Source organism: Mizuhopecten yessoensis, unplaced genomic scaffold, assembly GCF_002113885.1.
Source record: "Mizuhopecten yessoensis strain PY_sf001 unplaced genomic scaffold, ASM211388v2 scaffold8931, whole genome shotgun sequence".
Classification (NCBI taxonomy): domain Eukaryota; kingdom Metazoa; phylum Mollusca; class Bivalvia; order Pectinida; family Pectinidae; genus Mizuhopecten; species Mizuhopecten yessoensis.
This window is the reverse complement of record NW_018407794.1, coordinates 376,240-399,453: the sequence shown is the minus strand read 5'-3', so window position 1 is coordinate 399,453 and position 23,214 is coordinate 376,240. Positions and strand designations below refer to the sequence as shown.

Below are 23,214 nucleotides of genomic sequence, written 5' to 3'. Positions count from 1 at the left end.
CTAGAGGTAGCTACTGTCCCAACCAAATTTTAAGCAGGTTCTTTTGAAAATCTCATTGTCCAAACTGATTATTGAAAATCCATTGTTTTCTCCTTAGGAACAAAAAAAGGAACATTATCCTTTGTCCTTAGGAAGAATAAAAATAAAATTGTTATGTGATTATTGAAATACCTGTTGTTTTGTTCTTAGGAACAAACTTGACCGCCCCCTCAGGCCTCTGTATGGGCGGTTACTACTGTGTGTCTGGGGTTGATCGTGCCAACCCACTTATGCTGAACGACACCCAATGTCCGACTGGCACTGTTCACCCAATCATCGGTCATGAATGTCCAGCTGGTCACTACTGTCCCGAGGGATCAGACAATCCCATTGGCTGCCCAGCAGGCTCCTACCAAGACCTAACCAATCAGATCAATTGTAAGAGCTGTCCAGAAGGCCATTATTGCTATGCCAACACGTCAGACTACACTCCTAACGTGTGTCCAGGCGGCTACTACTGCGGCCTAAATACAACTGACCCCTACATGTTACCATGTCCACCTGGTAGCTATAACAATCTGACCACGCAGCAGACCATTGGCTCCTGTGTGCCCTGTACTCCAGGCATGTACTGCCAAGGCGACGGGAACGCCTACCCCACAGGGAACTGTTCGGCGGGCTGGTACTGCACTAACGGGTCTTACGAGGCTCAGGTAAGGGAGATAACTGCGATTTTGTAACTTAATGATTGCATAAATCATTTATCCAACTGTTTGTTTTCTAAATTTATACAAAGGATGACTTAAATGTCCAATAAAGTATGTGATTCTTTAATAAAAAGTTTCAGTTTCATTTAAGATTTTTTTGATCACAAAAGTCTATTTAATAAGTTGGCTATTCAGTAAATTCATTTCATCTAGTCACATACCTATATATAGATGTCCTACATATAAAATTGATTTGCAGATGAACAAAATTGGTTTTCATATTTCAAAACTGATCAGCTTGTCAAAAATATAAATGACATGTTTTCTTGTGTTTTTAGCCGTCCTCCAACGGTGGGGAATGCCAGGTTGGATTCTTCTGTCCAGAGGGGTCGTATGCCATGCAGAATTGTACGCCTGGGAAACACTGTCAGACTACCGGCCTTCCTCTGCCTACCAATGACTGTGATGCTGGATACTACTGTCCAGGGGGCGCCACCTCGGCCAGAGAAATCATCTGTCCTGTCGGCCACTACTGTCCAATTGGAACTGATCTCCCAAACGCCTGTAGGAATGGAACGTACGCCTCCACAGTAGGTCTACAGAGTGAAGGAGAGTGTACGGAGTGTGACCCTGGCTACTACTGTAATGGGACCGGTCTCAGTGCCACCACCGCACAATGTGATGCTGGTAAGGAGATATTTCACCATTCAAATTTCTGACAAATTAAAGCATAACGAAACCTCTTCTTATTAAATTGTTCCTATTATATACAGTTTAACAGGGTGTTTCATAATTTCTGGCAAAATTAACTGAGTTAAATGGTTTAGAAAAAAAATAAGAATTAACATTAATATTGACTAAAGTAACCTTCCTTTTATAAAAAAAAGAAATGTCAACATCACAGATAGTATGTGACCTTAGTGGCAAGGTCATTGGAAGTAATGTTTAACATCCACCTGGTACCTGATTACGGTTGACCTTCATATTTCACCTGATGAGGAATTTTGACCTTCACCAGTTACTTGATTGAAATGTTAGACTTTTACCTGTTGCCAGGTGACCATTTATAAAATAAGAGTTTCACCTGTCGCCTGGTTACTTTGTGACCTTTGATCTTATTGTTTGTAACCTTTGACCTTTCTCTGTGTCCAGGTTACTACTGCCCTGGGGGACAGAGTGTACCGGATCCCTCTGACTACCGCTGTACTCCTGGCCACTACTGTACCGTGGGTACAGGTACACCGTACCGCTGTGCCAGCGGCGAGTACCAGAACGAGTACCAACAGTCCACCTGTAAACCGTGTCCAGCAGGTATGTACAGTCAGAAAGACACGATAAAAAGATGTGTTTGTCATGTCTTTAACCCTTACTGGTGTGATATGTGGATGTAAATAGAATTTCTTATGTGCACTTGTGAAAGACTAAATGATTTATTTAGCTCACCTAGGCCAAACTAGCTCACGAGATAATGCAGCCTCTATATCATCTGTCCTGTGTCAATATTTTACTTACAGCAGCTTGAAAATTTATTAAAACCTTTTAACTTTTGAATGACCAACCATAATTAATCTATCTTTATATATGATTTCAGCTACTGGAATTTTAATCTTTTGTATATAGTATATTTCTGTTATAACCCCTCTGACATCGTTTGAAGGTTACTTCTGCGACAGCAGTGTAGAGGCAGTTGGAGAACTGACCAATAACAGCTGTCCACAGGGTTTCTACTGTCCAGCAATGACCAATCTGTCCAGCCAGTTTCCATGTCCAGCTGGTACCTATAACAATCGTACTGGACTGACCGTTGAGGTAGATTGTCAGGTTTGTCCTCCTGGCAAGTACTGTCAGGCCACAGGGTTACCAGAGCCGGAAGGTGACTGTTTCGCAGGGTAAGTAAAAAGTGCCTACTGCTTTGTAATATAGATAAAGAAGTAGGTCACTGTGACTTACTTTCCACTTTACTTCGGTTAGCTTCAATTCCATCAAAGTGGGGTGGGGGGCATGCATGTTTTACAAGCATTTATAGTTGTATTAGACTCCTATAAATATGATACCATTATGACTATAAATCTTTCGCAGATAGATCATCCTCAGTACTGATATGGTGTGTTAAGAAACATCATCTGGCTTCCTCAACAGTTATTTTTTTTGCAACAAAACATCCCTGGGTGACATGATCAATAAAATTGATCCTTCGTTTCTACAAAATATTTTATTGGTGTAAACATTCCATTACAGATATTACTGTAACGGAAGTACGACCGAGCCGACACCCACTGAAGGTCGTTGCCCTATAGGAAGCTACTGTCCCCTTGGGAGCTACCAGCCCATTCCCTGTCCAGACGGGACCATTGCATCCATCGCGGGCAACACGCAACTCAGTGACTGTGAGCCTTGTAAACCTGGCAACTACTGCACACCTGACAGCTCCAGAAACGGTACGCTGACTATATCTAATGGTCATCAACTTCTGGTTGATTTAAACATTTCATTTGTCATCCAACAAAAAGGATTAGGCACAAGTTGTCTCAACTTAAAAACGCCCTCTCCTTCTGGTGTGAGTTGGGAGGATAAAGTTCAACTTTTTGTTTTTAATTTTCCTATATAATGTTAGCAGTGGATAATGATATGTTATTTAACTGCAAAATGTTATAATTGAAAAAATAATCTAGTTGCAAGAAATACACTGTATTACAAATTGAGTATAAAACACTTCTTACTCTCTTCAGTTGACGTGTAAAAGAAAAGGGAATCTAAACTGTTTTTATGACACAATTTTGTGTTCTTGTTTGGTGAAGAGATTATTTGTTTAAGAAATTTTAAAATGACAAAAACATTCCAAGTAGATAAATGCTATCTCAAGTACAGTTAATATAGTGGAAGTGAATGAATCACAAACCAGTGTAACAGACCCCATGGGCCTTTTGTAGAAAATATTCGTATTTCAATCCGAGGTTTTTATTACAGGTCGTGTGACAACCGGTAGGTGGTGCTGCATCCCCACAATATATCACGCATTGTTGTTATTGACGAAGTTTTATTATAAAATGTCCATTGTGTCTGTGTACTGCTTTCAGTTCATGTGGTGGTGATTTTTTTTAATTGTTTTCCCCCGTTGTTGTTTGTATACATGAAGTGTTGAATTTGTGGGTTCTAGATTGTTATATAAATCAGTGATCTTGAGAGTGAATTCATAACCACATAAAGAAACTTTATCCTAGGTAAATTTAACTCTTGTAGTAATTGTTATATTCGTTGGAAAAAGTATGAAAAGTATATAATGCCACATAAAGGCATTTTATCTTTGAGAATTTTAATCTGATTGTTGTAATGTTGTGAGGGTGCAGGAGTGTGCTTAACTCTTTTACCACTGCAGACTATAATGGACTCATCCATATCAATGCATGGTAGAGTTTACTGAAGTTACCTAGGGGTGAAAGGGTTAAGAAAATAACATACCTGGGGTAGTATATGAAGTTTTGTTGAGAATGACATTTCGGATCCCTAATGTATATGTGAGGTATTAGTTTGAATTGATGGTGGGTGGATGTGATGGTGCTTTTTAACTTCAAAAGTCTGTGCAGGTTTTCGTGATGATTTTAAACTGCTATGTACAGTATTTTTCTTAATACTGATTGACAAATAATTTATTGAAGTTAGATTAATTTGGATACCTGTTTAAGTGTGAAGTTAATTCAGGTGTTGTTGATATTATTTTGTTAATTTTGTGCTTCAGTCAAGGTTTGTTTACAACAGTGATGAGTTGGCTTTCAACGTTTGTTATTTAATTGTATGTGTTTGTCATATAACTGTGAAAGTTTGTGATTTAAGTGACAGTGTTTAATGTTATTTGTTCTGTGACTTTGTTTCTGTTAGATAGTACAGTGTACAGTGTCTGAACTGTGATAACCGACGTTTATCACATTCATTTAACTCTCATTAATTAATTTTAAAATTGAAAAAAAACACATATATTTACAGGTCTGACTGAATTTTCTTATATAATACTTTAAATATTTTAGTCTTGTTTGATTTAAAATGAATTTCATTTTATAATATTTTAGTATTGTTGGATTTCAATCAATTTTGAATATTTCTAAAGCTTAATTAATACTGGTAGCATCCATCAAACAGTGGTAAAAGTGGAAATTATTCATTTCAAATATTTTTGGCGACTTCAAGCTGATGGATATGTTCAAACTCTTTATTATTCATCACATTGTTAAAATGACTTCGCCAAGTCCCGTGTTGATGTATGGAATTTGTAAAGAACACAAACTGAATTATTCATTGATCAGGTTTTCACAATGTCTGTTGTGTTAATCCATTCTGTTGCTTCAATCACACACCTTAGTCACATACATGGTAATGATATGCATGCTGCACCTAGGTCAAAGTTCACAGTCACAGGCTTGTTATACTGTAGGTATAGTGCATTAGGGTTCATAAACTATACCAGGTTACAATTGTAAACGGCATGCAAAGGGATACATACTGTATAGGGTTTCTGAAGTGAATAAGGAATACATTTCACAAAAAAATCACAAACAGAACCAAAAATTGTTAAATAATGTGAACGAACATTCATGTAAAAGGGAGATAATTATATATGTACTCGCTCAAATGAAAATTTGCGACAACGGAAATCACACCCCGCATGTTCATTCAGCTTCTTTCCAGAAACATTGTTTTCACAATCAGTCCCAGTTTGATACAGGAATAATGTTCAGTGTGCAACTTATTGTTTTTTTCTGTAATTCCTGTTAGATTTATCATATGGCAAGATGTCTATTTCAAATTAGAACAGAACTAAATTATTGAATGGTTATCAACGACACCTGAAGCCTGAACTAGCTGGTAACCCTATAAAACATGAAATTGTGCCAACAATTAATGTTCCATCATTTGGCAAAAACATATGGCTTTATATTCATCAACAGGACCAAAAGAAACCACCTGATGCATTCAAATATTTTTCATGATACATGATCTTGAAATATATTTCATTTATCTGTGAAAGCCATAATCTCTTTCAACTGTCTTGTTCACATATAATCTATTTCATTTACATATGTAAGCTATAGTCTTTTTCAACTTTCTACGTAGGTTATATTCGTTTTTTCCAATTTACTTTGTACAACATATTTTGTATACTATAGTCTGTTTCAACTATCTTTGTAGGTTATCTATTTAATTTATATCTGTAAGTTAAAAACCTTATCTTTTTATGTAAGTGATATATAGTGTTTCTCAACAATTCATGTAAGCTATGTTCCACTCATTTCTGCAGGCTATAGTTTACCATGTGACGCTGGCTACATTTGCCTGAATGGATCAAACGTGCCCACTCCTACCGACGGAATCATCGGTTACGAGTGCCCAGCGGGACACTACTGCCAGTCGGGAGACGTTAAGGAAACCTTGTGTGAGGTTGGAACGTATGCACCTAGCACTAAACACGGTAGGTATCATCTCCCTACTCCGATCATCGTCCTCCTCCGATCATCGTCCACATTTTAGAGGGGCTGATTTCTACTCTATTACCATAGCATGAATCTCTGAATTGACAGGAACTACTTTTTTCACTTTTTTTAGTTGAGAAAATTTTCACATAAATAATTAACATACTGTACTCTGATTGATAAACAGTGTCCACACAATACCTTAGTCAAATATAACTGAAATCTAATGATATTTGGTGAACACAAAGGCTGTAAGTTAATGGAAGCTGATGGTAATAATTAATCAGCATATTGTGCTCTGATGTGTCAAGGTTTTTTTGCAAAATAATTTAATCAAATAGGATTAATTTGGATGAAACTTGATCAATGTTTATAGCAAAATTACAATTCTTAATATGTATGTTCCATCTCCTTAGCCAACTGCAGGCAGATGATATTATATAATGCGATTAAACTATATATACTTGGAAAGCACATTTCATTTCATGTTTAGTTAAGATTTTATACCTTTGAGAAAGAAGTTCTATGATTTTCTCAAATCTTTGATGAAACAAAATAAGTTATTTTCTTGTTTGACACTTTTGTGACTTAATGAGATCACCAAGGTTCAATGTTTCTGTTTTTCAGCGGAGTGTCGTGAATGTCCTGAGGGTCGGACATGTCCCTACCAGGGTATGAACTACACAGATATATGTCCGGCTGGCTACTTCTGTGCTAATGGAACGTCCGACAATGGTCAACCATGTCTCATAGGTAATGTCTGTGTTTCTTAAAATCATTGATATGAATTACAGATAATGAACTCAAGTTTATTTCAATAATTCAGTCACATTTATACAACAGATGATGTTGTTTCTGACTCCCATTAACATCATAATGCTATAAGCATGCATTCATACACAAAAGACATCGGTGACATTAGTGGTTGCCATAAACGACAGCAATATTATCTTCACTATATTTGACCTTGACCCCAAACAGTGACTTTACTGTATGTCCTTGACTAGCTATTTTCTGTCAACAAAGTTATTTTCATGCCACCCAAAAAAGTTTGAGCTTTGGGGCGCTTGAATGGCAACAACAATAAATGTAGAGATAATCAAGTCAGAGTGAAGCTTGAATCAAGGTGAAATTTACTTATCCATGAAAAGTTCGTCACACAAAAGAAAATGTAATCTAAGACCAGTCAATAGGGTTAATAAGGATGCATCACAAGTTTACTTTGCATATTACTTTAGTTAAAATCTACATAATTGAATAATTATTTTCAAAATGTAGAAGTATATGTATTAATGAATAATAATACTGTATTTCACTTCCTACAGAGAAGACAGGGGTACATGGCATTAATGTCAGTTTGACATATGTCTAATTTATTTATGACCTTCAACCACAGTTCAGCTTTGACTAAATATTTGACCTTGACCTCTGCAGGTTCCTACAGTTCGCTGACAGGCCTAATTAACTCCTGGGACTGTCAGGGCTGCCCACCCGGGAAGTTCTGTAACGCCACAGGTCTGGGAAGCCCTGCTGGAGATTGTATGGCCGGATATCTGTGTATTGAAAACGCCACACAAGCGGCACCTAATGATGCACTCAATAAGGCATGGCCAGCTGGTCATTATTGCTTAGAAGGTGAGTTATCAATTCTCTCCAGGTTTTAGTTTGTAGAGACTGCATTGTCTTGTTATGTATACGTTTCTTAGTCCTGTTAAGATTTTATTCTATGGTGAGGATTCCATGTTTCTCTGGGAAAAAAATAGTTGAGATTCAGAAGATAAATTGTTACGTGCGCACTGTTGTAAATTAATTAGTATGACTAGTTACTTGTAGGGAAGCTCATTCTTCACTATAAACTAATTAGCTTTTAATTAGTATTTTAGTAAAATCAACAACTTCTTCACAACTACAGGTATGTGGAACTTTGGTAACAATACAACATTTAGTTTTCGACTTTTTGTGTAGGCGGTGTAACAGCTGAGCCGTGTCCACGAGGAACTTTCCGTAACCAATCTGGTGGTGGTGTTCTCGCTGACTGCTGGATGTGTTCCGGAGGTTACTACTGCCAGAACGAGGCTCTGACCACTCCCACCGGTCTTTGTGCAGAGAGGTACTACTGTCCCGAGTCGGCCAACATCAGCACGGCCACACCCACAGATTACATCTGTCCGACAGGAAACTATTGTCCTGCGGGCACAGCTGATCCAGAACCTTGTGGAGTTGGTACGTACCAGCCTCTTTCTGGCCAGCTTGACTGTATATCCTGCCCCAGTGGCTTCAGCTGTATGGTCAACACTAGCACCCCAGAGCCGTGTCCAGCCTATTCCTACTGCCCTAACGGAACTTCTGACCCCTTCCTGTGTCATAACGGAACTTACACCCTCGCCACTGACACCGGACTGGAGAAAGCAGAGGACTGCAAGGAATGTGAAGCAGGTAAGTTTTGAGGGACACAGCCTGGTAAATGTTGTCATATAAAACTGTTTCCCTGTCTGTTTACAGATATATAAGGTGTGGTTTTAAATTGGGTTTTATTGAGGAAATGATGAATGGGTGTAAGAAATAGTGTTTCTCTTGTAATGCCCAGGGAAGTATCGTATAATTGTATAAGATCCTGTTTCTATTGGGATTCCCAGGAAAGTACTCTACGGTCTCCTGTGATTCTCAAAGAAGTTCTGTACAGTTGTTAGATTCTTTTTCTCCTGTGATTTCAAGGGAAGTATTTAGAGTTGTATAAGATCCTGTTTCTCCTGCTATTCTTGGGGAAGTACTTTACAGTTGTATAAGATTCTATTTCTCTTGTGATTCACAGGAAAGTACTGTGTTGGTGGCCGTATTGCCGGGGACTGCTCTGCCGGATATCTGTGTCTGAAAGGTCAAAGTGTTCCAACTCCTCCAGATGAAAACCGCCCTAGTGGTGGAAACTGTACCTACGGATTCTACTGCCCCGCAGGTATGTACTAGATTTCATTTCTAAACCTGATACTTTGGATTTAAAAGTTCATTGTTTATTTTTATGTAAAGTGACAAAGCAATAAAAGGTCCGATGTTACCATTGTTGTTGTAGGAACCACCTCTGTACAGGCTTGTCCCTCTCTGCGGTTTATAAACTGGGAGGGAGCGGCATCAGCTGCTGAGTGTGACGTCTGCCCGGGCGGCTTTATCTGTCCCGATAATTCAACTGTGTCCGAACCATGTCCAGCTGGATTTTACTGTGAGGTCAGCAAGGCTGTAGCCGCCTGTCCTGAAACGACCTACAACCCGGTGCAAGGGGCAGATGACTCTAGCTACTGTCTGCCGTGTCCTGCTGGGTACTTCTGTAACACCACAGGGATGGCCAACTACACTGTGAGCCCCTGTCCTACAGGATGGTACTGTACCAACGCTACTACTGCACCCCAGCCCTGCCCCCCGGGCACATACAGGTGAGTTCCTATTACTGCACCCCAGCCCTGCCCCCTGGGCACATACAGGTGAGTTCCTACTTATGCTTTAACCACCAATCATTTCACGCCCTGTCTGAACAGATTTTCTTAAACTACATTACCAATTACAATGAAAGATCTTGTTAGTAACATATTGGGAATATATTCAACAGCTTAGGCACAATCTTTTAATAGTGGAATTCAAGATGGCCACCATGGCCTATGATTGGTTGAGACAATTATAGTTATAACTTTAATTCTATTTGACTAAATGTTTTTCGATACTTTGTTGGAATGATGTATAGGGAATCAATTTTATATTGGAAGTCCGATTTTTAAATATTGGGATTCAAGGTGGCCACTATGGCCTCTGATTGACCGACACATTAAAAAGTTCCAAGGTCAAGCAGGGGGTATTAGTATGTAACTTACAGTTCTAGTTTTCCCAGAGATGTGATAACAGAAGCAAAGATTCAGATATTTTTATGTGCCTTACCTTTATTCTGCAGAGATGCGATAGCGGCAGGAAGTGATGCCGACTGTGCTCGATGTCCAGCAGGCTTCATGTGTTCCAACTTCAGCATGTCGTACGGAGGAGACCAATGTACCACCGGCTATTACTGTCCAGAGGGGTCCCACAACGAGACCATCTGTCAGGCCGGTAAGTACCAATAAACAACATTATCATAATCTTCCCTAAACTACAGAACTTGGAGCCTATATGTTTACTTTTTTTTTCTTTTAAATGTCTGAAATGAACATTGTTGATGTGATGTATTATGGTATGGACATCGCAGATAACTTGCTTATATAATATACCTGTGTTTGATTTTATACAAAATATCTATATTCAGGGAGAAACAGTTCCGATGGAAGGTTAATCAGCTATATTTATTATAGTTTACCTGTTTCGACACACTCTTGTATTCAACGAGGAAAACCACCAAACATTTGGGAGATTAGGATACGGACATTGGATTTCGCTTGCTTAGTACCATATATATATATGTAGACCTGTCTCATCGATTATTAAATTATCCAGTAATACAAGTTTGTAGAAAACAAAAATACCAAGGAAACGTTGCTAATTAATAGGTCTTCATCGATTGAATCAATGTCGTACAGACATCATGTTTAACATATAAATTTGGTTTGTGTTTCTAGGGTATTACTGTAACAGATCCATGTCCCAGGTCCCCTGTCCCCCGGGCTACTACTGCCCAGAGGGATCAGCCACGCCCATGCCCTGCCCCCAGGGTCATTACTGTGAGAAACTAGACGACTGTAATATGACAGATGCAGGTAAGTACTATAGATAACAAAGAAACTTGATATCAAATCAGCATCACATTGCGTAGTAACATCGGAGATGAAGTAACATGATATAAATGTATAGGAACACAGTAATGTAAAAGTGGGTATTTTTGTTTGTGGAATTTTTCACATTGTGACCCGTTGAACTGATTGTGGTGTTGAGAAATTTTCACTGTTTCGTGTTGAGTAAGTTAGTGCAAAAATATCAACACTGAAATATCTATTCATTGTTTATGTTTGAGAAAAACATAGATATCAGAACTATTGCAAATGCAAATATATTTATACTGCAAACAGTTCAAAGTGTCACAACATGAACATATTCACACATGAATATTTTCACTTTTACAGTCCATTTAAGTACATTCATCCTTGATACTCTAGGGGGTATGCTCACTTACCCTCTCTGAACAGAGTGTAAGTGAGCGTAGCCCCATCCTTGATACTATAGAGAGTATGCTCACTTAACCTCTCTGTACAGAGCGTAAGTGAGCGTAGCCCCATCCTTGATACTATAGAGGGTATGCTCACTTACCCTCTCTGTACAGAGTGTAAGTGAGCGTAGCCCCATCCTTGATACTCTAGAGGGTATGCTCACTTACCCTCTCTGTACAGAGCGCAAGTGAGCGTAGCCCCATCCTTGATACTCTAGGGGTTATGCTCACTTACCCTCACTGTACTCTCTGTACAGAGCGTAAGTGAGCGTAGCCCCTGGAGTATCAAGGATGAAGTACATAGTAATCCACAAAAGGCTTTGGTTCTAATTTTCCTGAGATTTTAGTTATAGATTTGCTAAGAGTTTAATATAGATTTACTGAAAGTTTAGTTAAAGATTGTTTGAAATTTTAGACATAGATTTACTGAGGGTTTAATAGTTATATTTTTACATGTACTTAGAATTCAAGTATTGATTTATTAAGAATTTTTTAGATATAGTTCAGTTGAGTTTAGTTCTAAATTTACTTAGATTTAAGTTACAGATTCACTAAGAGTTAGTTACTGATTAAATAATGTGTTAGTTGTAGATTTCCTTAGAAATGAGTTGTTGATTTATTCAAAGTTCAAAGTGTTTTGTTTAGATTTCTTGCATATCATGACAATTAACTGTTTTGTTTTCCAGGTGCCATAGAGCCAATCAAGTGCCCCTTGGGTTACAAAGAAAAAGATGCAGCTCCGCGTGAATCATTCGCAGATACATGTGAAGCGTGTAAACCAGGAACATTCGGTGCTGACCCTAATCGTGCTGTGTGTGCTGCCTGTCGTGCAGGCGTCGTCTGTTTGACACTTGCCATTACAGATGAACCAGGAGACAACTCCAGTGCTTACTATGGGGTCAACGCAACCAATTCCTACCCCTGTCCAGAAGGTAGGGGTCGCCTGTAGACTCATTCACCCCTACATATTTAAACTGGACTTGCCTAGTCCTTGATTTGGTAAGGTTCAAATGTGACTTTAGGGGTGAATAGGTTAAGCTTAAGCCAATGCTACTCAGACCTGTGATTTGTGTTACAGTTATTTCCCTTGAGAATACATTCAACCTCAGGGCCGTTTTTGTTTAAGCGGCTGAACCAGTGGGACCACAGTTGTTTGTTTATTATCCCATGCCGCAGCACCCAATAGGGGAAATAAAGAAAAATATTTTCCCTTCTGTACAAATAAAGGGATTTAAACCAAATGTGGTCTGAAGAAAAAAACTCAATTTGTTTAATTTGTATAAAAAGGTGAATGTAAGGCCCAATAGGGGAAATAGAAAATAGCGGAAAATTGGGACATAACATGGAAACTCATTTTCTTGGTGTCTTTCCCACCAATTCGATTTTTATGTAGTTCTTCTTGCAACTTTGTTTCTTGTACTCCTTTGATAAACCTGAATGGTACTCAGCAGGTTTTAAGATAAAAAATAAAATACCAGGTGAGCTATTAAGGCCCCTGGGCCTCTTGTTAAATAAGGTCTGACCTAGTAATCTGATGCTGCTTTCAGACGAGCCTTGACAAAGCCTTGCAAGACCTGCATAAACATTTGCAGGCCCGACAGGATTTATACCCGAAATTGTTACATTTAAAAGCGGACAAACCGGTTGTTCCGCAAAAACGAACAGACCCATGGTTTTCCATTTTCGATTATCTCCCTTTCCCATATGTTCCTAAACTCCCCTGCAGTGAATCAAGTGCATGTGTGTGTGTGTGTGTGTGTGTGTGTGTGTGTGTGTGGAGGGGGGGGGGATCAACCAATCAGTTTCTTTGTCACTCCTTTGAAAAAGTTTCCCCATGGTTGTTGATGAAAATATTCTTTTTTTGACTCTCTTTCCACATAGAATGTCTTCCTCGTCATATGTGATTATCTCCCATTTCTATAAGATTACCTCCCTTTGCAGGTTACTACTGCCCAGAGGGAAGTGCAGAACCGACAGCTTGTCCAGCAGGGCGATTCCGTTCCTCACAATACGGAGGAAGTGTTGCTAACTGTGAACAGTGTCCTGTAGACCACTTCAATCATCTAACAGGACAGAAAGCCTGCTTTGTGTGTGGTAGTAAGGCTAGCCAGTCTCTCACCGGACAGCCCACGTGTACATGTTTAGGATCAGGGCGGGACTTCCAGGTAAGAATCAGATTGATGTAGCTAGGATACTGCAGACTTCTGTTTATTTACTTTGATTATTTCATAGATGAAATGAACCTTTTTTACCTCCCTGACAGGAAATCATGTTGCTTGTACAGAAGATTCTATTAGATTTCTTTATCTATATCATATATTTATGCTGAAAACATGTCTGAGATTTGCTGTAATCTTTTTATCCTTTTATCTGTATGAAGTAGCCAGAACAAATTCTATATTTTTGCTATAGCCTGCTGGCTTACTGATCAGGTTTAAACAAATGAAAATTTGTATAGTAGCCAGAATAAAATCTGTATTTCTCTGCAAAAAAACAGGCTTACCATAAAAGTATGTAAAACACAAAACATTAAACTTTGCTGCTCTTTACTAAAGAAAATTTTTAACTCTCATCTTTTTTCCAGAAGCAAAACTCACTTAGATTTATCTCCATGAAATATAAGTGACTACCTTAAAATTTGTTATAGATTATGTGTCGTAAACTTTGTTAAAGATTATGTGACGTAAACTTTGTTATAGACTATGTGACGTAAACTTTGTTATAGATTATGTGTCGTAAACTTTGTTAAAGATTATGTGTCGTAAACTTTGTTAAAGATTATGTGACGTAAACTTTGTTATAGATTATGTGACGTAAACTTTGTTATAGATTATGAGACGTAAACTTTGTTATAGATTATGTGACGTAAACTTTGTTATAGCATGTGATGTAAACTTGTTTTTTCTCCTCAACAGGAAAGTGATCGTGAATGTGTATGTGCTGCTGGGTTCCTTGAGGTGACCAGCTCTACAACATCTTCCGACTGCTACAAACAAGTGTATGACCTCTGTACATCTGGAGCTACTAGAACTCAGCACGGCCGATGTTTTACACCTGACCAATGGCAGACATACTGTATGAACGAGGTAAATTTGAGAGACTGACCGATTGTCAGTGTTCATATATGACCACCCATTGAATCTTTTACTGACTTTTAAATATTTTTTTATATCTCCAACAACAAAGCTAGGAGGTATAAATAGAAAAAGGTTGTCTTGTCTGTCCCCACTGACTGTTGTTATCAAATCACTCTGAAGTATTGCACCTTTTGTTTAACCACTTTTTTATAAAAGTGAATGCCCCTTTTGCGAAATCCTTATCCAAATCTTATTCATTCCGGGTTTCATAAAAATTCTTTTCAGAATAATGCTCATTAAACTTTTTAACAGGTTAGCAATTTTGCTATACGATATCATCATTTCATATACCTACACATTGCTATTGACTACATTTTGACATTTGTTTATGGGAGAGTGGGGGGTATTAACTAGCCTGTGGCTTACTGTTCTTGTTCAAGCAGTTGGCCTCTTGCATCCAGCCTAACCTATAAGTTATGTTGTGTACATTTGTGGTGCCTACCTTGTGGCTTTCTATAACTTATCTCACCTTTGCCCTCTCAGTATTTCTGTAATAGACCCTTTACCTTTGACCTTTCACATGTACTGTCTGTTTGTGACAAAGCTTCCTCTAGATAATACATGTTTAATTTATTATTCAGGGTATAAGACATCAAATGATTATTTATGAATGTTTTCCATACAAGGTTTGCCCTACTAATGAGTATGTGGGTTACGATCGTCTGCTGGGGATGTGTCTGTGTAAGACCGATGACCTTGAGGAGGTGTGTGACCTTGAGTGTCGCTTAGCCCAGAAGCAAACTATCGTATTAGCCTGTGCTGCAGAGCCACTGAATGTACATGTTATTGTCCGTGATTCGAATAACAATATTTTGGTGAGTATTCATTACAGCTAAGGCTCTTGTAAGGTCTCCTGAGCCACAGTTTTGAATAAATTACGCTAGCCTTCACTGAAGGTCATAGGGGTCAAATATTCTGAACCTTTAAATGCCTTATAAAGATCCAGAAGACCTAAAATGTTGAAATTTGACAAGATGTTAGAACAGAGAGCTATCAAAAGTAAATGACATTGATCTTTATTCAAGGTCACATGGACTCTTAATGAATTCTTCTGAATCTGAAGTTAAAGAAGACCTAGGGTCATGATACTTGTATGATTAATTTCCCCCCAGAATTTTATGCAACATGTCTGTGAATCCCTAAAGCACTTGTTACTTAATGTTGAAAATGAACACAAAGCTAAAATAAGTCTTGTTTATGTTTTTCCAGACTGAAATTGATACACAGTACCTCACAAAGATTATCAACTCTCGGAACGCACTTTCCTCGGATCAGTGTACCGCTAGAGATGACTCGGAAATGCAAATCAATGTTTGTCAGTTAAGTAGCCGGGGATTCCTTGGTGTGTACGCTCCTGACCCAACAGAGTTGATAGGAATGTTGACTGCCAACAGCAAGGGAAACTACACCGGAAATATTACTGTGGACAGCGGTGTATATGGTCGCCGTCGGTTACTGGCATCTTCCAGCGTGGCCGGATCCCTCTTCACTGGAATTGAGAACCCTGTTGTCTGTCTGGCAAACGGAGAGATCATGTTATTTAGTGTTACCAACACTTACTACCCCATCTATGACAAGTAAGGAAACACAATACACTTGATGTCTGCAGAAGCTTCTTTCTCACTTTATGTTGATAATCATTTTCATTGTAACAGTGGTTAGCATAACATCCAATTTTTCTTTAGCCCACCATCATTTGATCTTTCTCAAATTCGTTCTGTTGGTTTTCCTAAGTCCTTAATTGTGCATTTTTACTTTTGAGATTTGATGGAATAAACAAAATAGTTTCCTCATTTTGCATTTACTGTTCAGATGACTCAATCAAACAAATAAGAGAAAAGAAGAGAAAAGATCGATCTGACATAGAACTAATGAAGATGGCAAAATGGTGGGCACCAAGATTCCTCTGGGGGGATCCCTTGTTTAATTATACACTAAATATGTATTTTAACTCTCTAAAATAGTACTGATGAGTTCATTGTTTTGAAAGGAACAACCTTTTCAACACAAACGGAGCGTTTGACTATGGCGGATTCCGTACAATGGTGGAAGCTGCAGCAGTCACCGCTACGTCGGCAACATTGTTCTCCTACCAGTTCAACGACCCAGGCGTATACGTGTTCTACCTGAGCACCGACTCCACGAAGAAAATGGTGAGAACTCTTTTAGAGTGTGGTATCACGATGGTTGAAAAAACGGATTGGGGAGGTAAGGGGGGGAGTTTGTGTTTATATCTAGGCACTTATATAATATACATAAAACATTGACATCTAGTCGAAAATCTTAACAAATGATAGTGTATAGCAGGATAGTTCCACAGGGACGATATTTTTGCGATTTTGTGGGTCAATAACATGGTTGCAAAGATACGCTCCACAGAATAATTACATTTTCTAATTTTGGGTCAAAACTGCAAAAAATGTAATCCCATGTAAATAACTCGCTATATATATATATACAGTACATCGTATAAAGGTAATGTGCCAACAACTACTTCTGTTACCAGATTCAAACTTTAAGAGACCATCCTTGTGAAGTCCAAAAAGTAGTCTCTTGACAGTGGTGGTTTCTTAACCCATTCACCCCTAAAGTTACATTTGAACCTGACCAAATTAAATACTGGACAAGTCCAGTTTAGATTTGAAGGGGTGAATGTGTTAATGAATATTCCGTTCACAATGAAATCACTACATTAGGGTAATTGAAATTGGTCCCTTAACACAGGTGGTCTCTAATAATAGAGGTGGTCATATGAGCAGGTTTAACACTTTCACCACTGTAGACAATAATGGACTCATCCAGATCAATGCATGGTCATGTTTACTAAAGTTATATAGGGCTGAAAGGGTTAACTGTATGAAAATCAAATCACTTGCCGTTTTTCAGTATATCCGAGTGATGCAGACTAGTGCCCAGTGCTCACAGACTGGTCCCTACTTCCCTGCGACGTCCTCAAGTATCATTGCTAATGGTATCGCCACGGCATCTGACATCCTACAGGCTCCAGACTGGCAGGTCATCTTCATCATCTTTGGAGTCGCACTTCTGGCTATGGTCATCATGATGCTAGCACTGGTCAGTATCTCAGCATTAAGTGGTCAATTTCCTTATGGAAGAACAGTTCAGCTAGCTCTGAAAAGATCTTTCTTGAGAGAAGATCAAACAAGAAATGCAAAAAGGACTGCAGACCTAGAAATATTTGTTAAAACCTTAAAACATTTTATCTTGCTACCGGTAATGTTTGATAAAAGAAACAAAGATATGGGATGTGCACAATCCCTGCTTCTGTTGAAAACGCTGCACCAGGCTTGGTTTGTTTTTATTTTATCACTAGATCTGTCCCTATTTGGTAAAGAAATTTTCCTCATTTCATTTAAAATCTTAATTCTGCTGTGACTGGTGTTAACACTGTGTGCAGTGTGACTATATCATTGTAAAACAATACACTGTCTTAGTGAGGGGATTGTCTTAGTGAGGGGATTATCTTAGTGAGGGGATTATCTTAGTGAGGGGATTATCTTCTTTGTACAGGGTTACCCAGATGTTTTGCCTCAAATACAAAAACAATGTATTTGTTGCTGAAATGCTAGTAAAATCAGTATCCTAAAAGAACAAATAATTTATAGAAAGATTGATAAAAATTACAGTCAATGAATTGTCATAGTTATTAACTGATATTTCTAGCCTAGCAAAAGAAAACAATTTTGAACAGAAAATTTGAAGACTTTTATTCAAACTAATATATACAGCTGTAGTATAGCTAAAATATTTTGTTTCTAGTTGCTGTTCCGCAAATATGGGTGGTCAAAGGCCTCCTATCTATTCCCCTTCTACCGTAAGGTGACGAGGAAATACAACTTTGACGACTACGCCAGTAAGGGATCCACGGTCCATCCGGTCCGTAAATACCACCGTAACATGCATGCCATCACCCGCGGCAACGGACCACCTGACAATGACACCTTGGCAGTTCTTGATGGTCAGTGTTACTAAGAAATAATATGTCCATGGACGCTTTCATTTTTCGCGGTCCAAAGGGTTGAACCAGTTGGACCAGAGTTGTCCGTTTATGAAATAAGGTCAGACCTAGTTATCTGATGCTGCTTTCAGACGAGTCTTGACAAAGCCTTGTATTAGTAAGGCCTGCATGAACATTTGCAAGTCTGCCTGGATTTATACTGAAGATGTTACATTTAAAAACAAACAAACCGGTTGAACCAGGTACACGAGAGGGGCCCAGGTGTAGGGGACTATGGATTACTAGCAGTATTTTGCTTTGTTCGTGTGGGAGAAACTGCATGGCAAAATCTAAAGATGTCTGAAAAGTCTTACAATGACCTTTATTTGACAAAATGTAGTACTGTACAAGCTATAGTTTCAGCTGTTCTGTGCAGTAAATTAATTGCACTGGGAAAACACCCCATAAAATTTGAGGAATTCTGCTGATGTAAAATTAAAACATTAGTGCGAAAATTAAGGTTAGAATATAGATAAATCACTGGTAAGTTATGGTAAAGGTTTAAAGAAATTAGAAGGTATTATCAACACTAATGGAGCCATTCTATTTGTTCCCAAATTATTACATTTTCTCTCTTTTTCTTACAGCGACTAACATTGACGTGAAGGATGATGACTTCTGGGATTACGACAGACAAGTCGACCTGGAGGCGTTTAACACCCGTACTCTGTACGACACGCTCTCCAAACAGTCTCGAGGAGTAACCACGACGATCAGTAAACACAAGGATGAGGTAAGTCAGAAAATAAACAATTGTCTATAGCAACCAGTCAGAGAAAATATTGTTCTGTATTAGTGAGGGGTGCTGGGCAAATATATTAAAAGTTATATGAGAACAATCTGCTCTTGCCTCGAAAAAGGCCTCTTGTTCTAAATGTTTCTAAATAAATGTTCTGGATATATTTTAGAAAGTAGAACTATTCAATAACATGAAAGTATCCAATCTTTATCAATGTAAGCGTTCTTGTGCACCTTTCAAGTAATATGAGTTACCAATTAATCAACTCACTCAAAACTGTCATTCATAAAAGAAATCTGATTTCTTAGTGTGGAAACCTTTTGTTAAGGAGGTAAATGTTATTATTAAATCAGCTTGTATCTTTGAATCATTGTAATATTAAACTACAGATGAAGCAAATGTATGGTAGAATGGCCAATCAAAATGAGTCTCTCAAAGGCTTATGGGCTGCCAAGATGAATTTGAAAGGCAAAGCAGCATTGGCTAGTGATGAAGACCTGGCATCTTATGACACCAAGTTACACATGCTGGAGATTGAACTGGAGAGACGGAAGGATGTTGGTCAGAAGTTTGAACTGATACTTAGAAGGCAGAACCTTCTAATGGAGGACGATGAGAAAGCCAGGGAGGATCACCAGGTATATACATACAGCCAGAAAACTTGACAAATAGTCAATCTGTTGTCGAATGTTTAAATAGGTGTATATAGCCATCCATTAAGTATTGTGCAGTAAAATAGAATTTTTGTTGTCAGGTGAATTTGTTTGGGGTTTTTATATTTCCGCAGCAGCTTTAGGGGTTGGGTGGCGCAGTGGATAATGCACTTTAACCAAGGCAGCTGGGGTTTGATTCCCTGATCTGACATGAAAAGGTATGGGGTCATCTGCCGACAACAAAGGTTTTCTGCGGATACTCCGGTTTCCTCCCACATGAAGACCCTGTGCGCTAACAACCGGGCCAGCAAGAGTGATTACCTGGGTAGTTTAAATTGAAAAGCTTGTTTCATAATTGTTCGAAAATAAATAAAGTTTACGTTTTTAAATGAGTTATATAGTGTTCATTGATGGCCTTTATAAAAGTGCAGCCACCACTGTGAAATGTTATAGCAAGTACCGAGTGACTTACCCCTCACCAGGTCATGTCGCCATGACAGAGGACCAACACACTATCGATATATAATAGGATGTTCCCCAAGACTAGAAGAAAACAAAGACAATGATCGAATGTTTTGTATGTGGGGAAGCATACCAGTTTTAGATTATTATTTGTTCAATGTACCAAAGAAAAAACCCGACTCTACAGGAGCCTCGGCGTATGTCACCTACCGTCGTATAGTGGGAAACAGATGCCATTTCTCTGAACCTAAGCATTCCTTCGAACATGGATGGGATTTCTGTCGACTATTAACAATAAAGTAATCTAAAAATCCAGGGATCATTAAATTTTAGCAATGCAGATTTTTTTTGTTTTTGTATCATTCACTTTTGTATAACAAGCCTCAGACAAGTGTTTCAATTGCTTCTGCAGGTGATGTTCCAGGCAAGTCTACGAGAAAGTGTACGGACACTGAAAGAGTATGCCATCCAACTCCAGCAGAGCGCGACCAGCGATGGAGAACTGAACCGTGAAGCCCAGCTTACCCTTAACACAAGAATCGAAATGCTGCTCCACAAAATGTCTGATGAAAACAGAAAAGAATGCCAGAGGACAAGTGCCTGGGGCGTGCTTGGTCAGGGCACCGGAGGACAGCTACTGAAACCTGGCAAGAGCTCTCCTATGAGGAGGGAGGAATTGATAGGTAAGACTTCCATGGTTTGAAGAGTTGTCTAACCTGTGCAGAGTTCTCCTAAAAAGAGGATGAAACTGTAAAATGGGCTGTTTTCAATTTGTTTTTCGCTCTTGAAGGCAAAAAATGTTGCTTATATATAAAGTTAACATATAAAAACGGTGAATTAAATACTGCACATTTGTTTTAAAAAGCCAGAATACAAAAAAAGTGTTAAGACAAACCTAATTATTATATTTGAAATGTCGGGTATTTGAGACGTTAACAAGTAAATTTTGTTTTAGCAGAAAATAGGTTGTGAATTCTTTTATTTTATTACATTTAACTGCAATGTATTAAAATAAATTGATGAATGTTTTTTATTTATCATTTTGTTTTCTGTGTTGTACAGGGTCTGATATGAGCATCAAAGCCGGTGATCTAATCACCATGGACAAAACAACAGGATTACTCCGACCCAAATCAGGAACAAAGATGGTCCTTGGCGACGGAAGCATCGTCGAGGTGCCCTCTGACTATTTTGTCCACCCCCAGACAGGCCATGTGCTTCCTATACAAGGAAATGTGGCTTTTGACCCCGTGACCTCTAGACTTGTGTTTGTCGTAGATGCAGCTACAGGTAAGAAATCTTGTATAAATTTTGACAAAATATTGCTGTACATGTATATCAACGTACAGTGCTTTTTCTGGGTAAAAAAGTCTGATCTATTTAAAAAAATCATTGGTATATTGGCACGGTGTGTGTAAAAGCCAACATGCATTACTGGTGTACTACTTCATTAAAGCTTAATTCATATTCAAGGAGGCAGTTTTCTAGCCTTCTTAAAATCAATTCTTTACAACATATCACCTAAAAGACTAAAACATCCTTATTGGTTGAAGGTTATATACAATATTCAAAGTTTCAGTCCCAAAATTGCCCCCCAAAAAAACTATTGACTTCATTCAAATTATTCCAAAAAATGTTAACATTACTTTTCTTACCTGTGAGGGTCTCCCATGAATTTTAGATTTTATGGATCTTTTTAAGATTCTGTATCCCATGTTCTTACGATAGTTACATCGCACAGATTTTCAAAACTTTTGAGTGAGAAAAAAAATTCATTAGGTACTTCAGGGAACACTGCTTGTACATGAATTAAATTCAGCAAAAAATGTTTGGATATAATTTGTCAATGAACCTGGAAATAAAATTCTTTTCTCTTATTAACATTCACCTGAGAAATTTCTTATTCCTTACAAACAAGGTCTTGTATACTTAACGTATTGATTTCAACAGGTGAGGCTGCTAGATCCGAGGAACCGTTCATCCCATACGTACCCTACCCAGTGAGTCGTAAATCTGGACAACCTGTTGCCACGCCCCTCAAACCTATTGAACACAAAAGTGACCTCAAGTACGGGTCACCAATGTTTGACCCCGTGACCGGACTACATGTGCCCATCATGTCTATGACCATACATCCCCAGACCGGGGCTGTCTTACCTATCGGCAGTACCCACATTGATCCTGTCACCGGCATGCCTACCCCAATGGAGGTCGGCTCCCTCATGGTGGATCCCAACTCTGGACAACCCGTACCCATTCTGGCCGTCTCCCTCGACACGGAGTCAGGTAAGAGTTATCTCCCTTTTACATGACATTGACACACTAGAATAACCCAACTTCATTACAAATTCTGGTTGTCCCCTCGACACGGAGTCAGGTAATGGTTATCTCCCTTCTATATGACATTGACACACCAGAATATCCCAACTTCATTACAAATTCTGGTTGTCCCCTCGACACGGAGTCAGGTAATGGTTATCTCCCTTCTATATGACATTGACACACCAGAATATCCCACCTTCATTACAAATTCTGGCCGTCCCCCTCGACACGGAGTCAGGTAAGGGGTATCTCCCTTCTACATGACATTGACACACTAGAATATCCCAACTTCATTACAAAATCTGGCTGTCCCCCTCGACACAGAGTCAGTTTAAGGGTTATCTCCCTTCTACATGACATTGACACACTAGAATATCCCAACTTCGTTACAAATTCTAAGCACAATCAAGCTGGAGGCAGAGTCAAGTAAGATTTCTATCCCTTTTATCTGACCTCTTCTGTCCATAATCTTTGTTGGATAATTGTTTTAAGGATGGAAAGAATGTACTCTCTTAAAACTACTTGGTATAGGTACTGAGGAGGGTAAGAATTTCCTTCTGTT

The 23,214-nt window shown here is 38.6% G+C and overlaps 1 protein-coding gene across 3 annotated transcripts in view; it reads left to right on the top strand.

The window, feature by feature from the left end:
* Positions 1 to 23,214, top strand: part of LOC110456849 — a 141,062-nt gene that overhangs the window by 98,763 nt on the left and 19,085 nt on the right. For 2 of the 3 annotated variants that reach the window (XM_021507849.1, XM_021507848.1), the window contains exons 90-115: positions 190 to 692; positions 1,025 to 1,373; positions 1,839 to 1,997; positions 2,344 to 2,575; positions 2,925 to 3,124; positions 5,977 to 6,147; positions 6,776 to 6,901; positions 7,583 to 7,783; positions 8,114 to 8,584; positions 8,961 to 9,101; positions 9,216 to 9,573; positions 10,083 to 10,234; positions 10,738 to 10,875; positions 12,008 to 12,253; positions 13,263 to 13,486; positions 14,237 to 14,407; positions 15,085 to 15,273; positions 15,668 to 16,035; positions 16,449 to 16,611; positions 17,345 to 17,533; positions 18,239 to 18,437; positions 19,064 to 19,209; positions 19,605 to 19,853; positions 20,743 to 21,013; positions 21,393 to 21,620; positions 22,281 to 22,616. In XM_021507849.1, coding sequence (XP_021363524.1) covers positions 190 to 692; positions 1,025 to 1,373; positions 1,839 to 1,997; positions 2,344 to 2,575; positions 2,925 to 3,124; positions 5,977 to 6,147; positions 6,776 to 6,901; positions 7,583 to 7,783; positions 8,114 to 8,584; positions 8,961 to 9,101; positions 9,216 to 9,573; positions 10,083 to 10,234; positions 10,738 to 10,875; positions 12,008 to 12,253; positions 13,263 to 13,486; positions 14,237 to 14,407; positions 15,085 to 15,273; positions 15,668 to 16,035; positions 16,449 to 16,611; positions 17,345 to 17,533; positions 18,239 to 18,437; positions 19,064 to 19,209; positions 19,605 to 19,853; positions 20,743 to 21,013; positions 21,393 to 21,620; positions 22,281 to 22,616 — 6,180 coding nt within the window. The remainder of the gene's footprint in view (positions 1 to 189; positions 693 to 1,024; positions 1,374 to 1,838; positions 1,998 to 2,343; positions 2,576 to 2,924; positions 3,125 to 5,976; positions 6,148 to 6,775; positions 6,902 to 7,582; positions 7,784 to 8,113; positions 8,585 to 8,960; positions 9,102 to 9,215; positions 9,574 to 10,082; positions 10,235 to 10,737; positions 10,876 to 12,007; positions 12,254 to 13,262; positions 13,487 to 14,236; positions 14,408 to 15,084; positions 15,274 to 15,667; positions 16,036 to 16,448; positions 16,612 to 17,344; positions 17,534 to 18,238; positions 18,438 to 19,063; positions 19,210 to 19,604; positions 19,854 to 20,742; positions 21,014 to 21,392; positions 21,621 to 22,280; positions 22,617 to 23,214) is intronic. The other variant, XM_021507850.1, reaches the window with a different exon arrangement.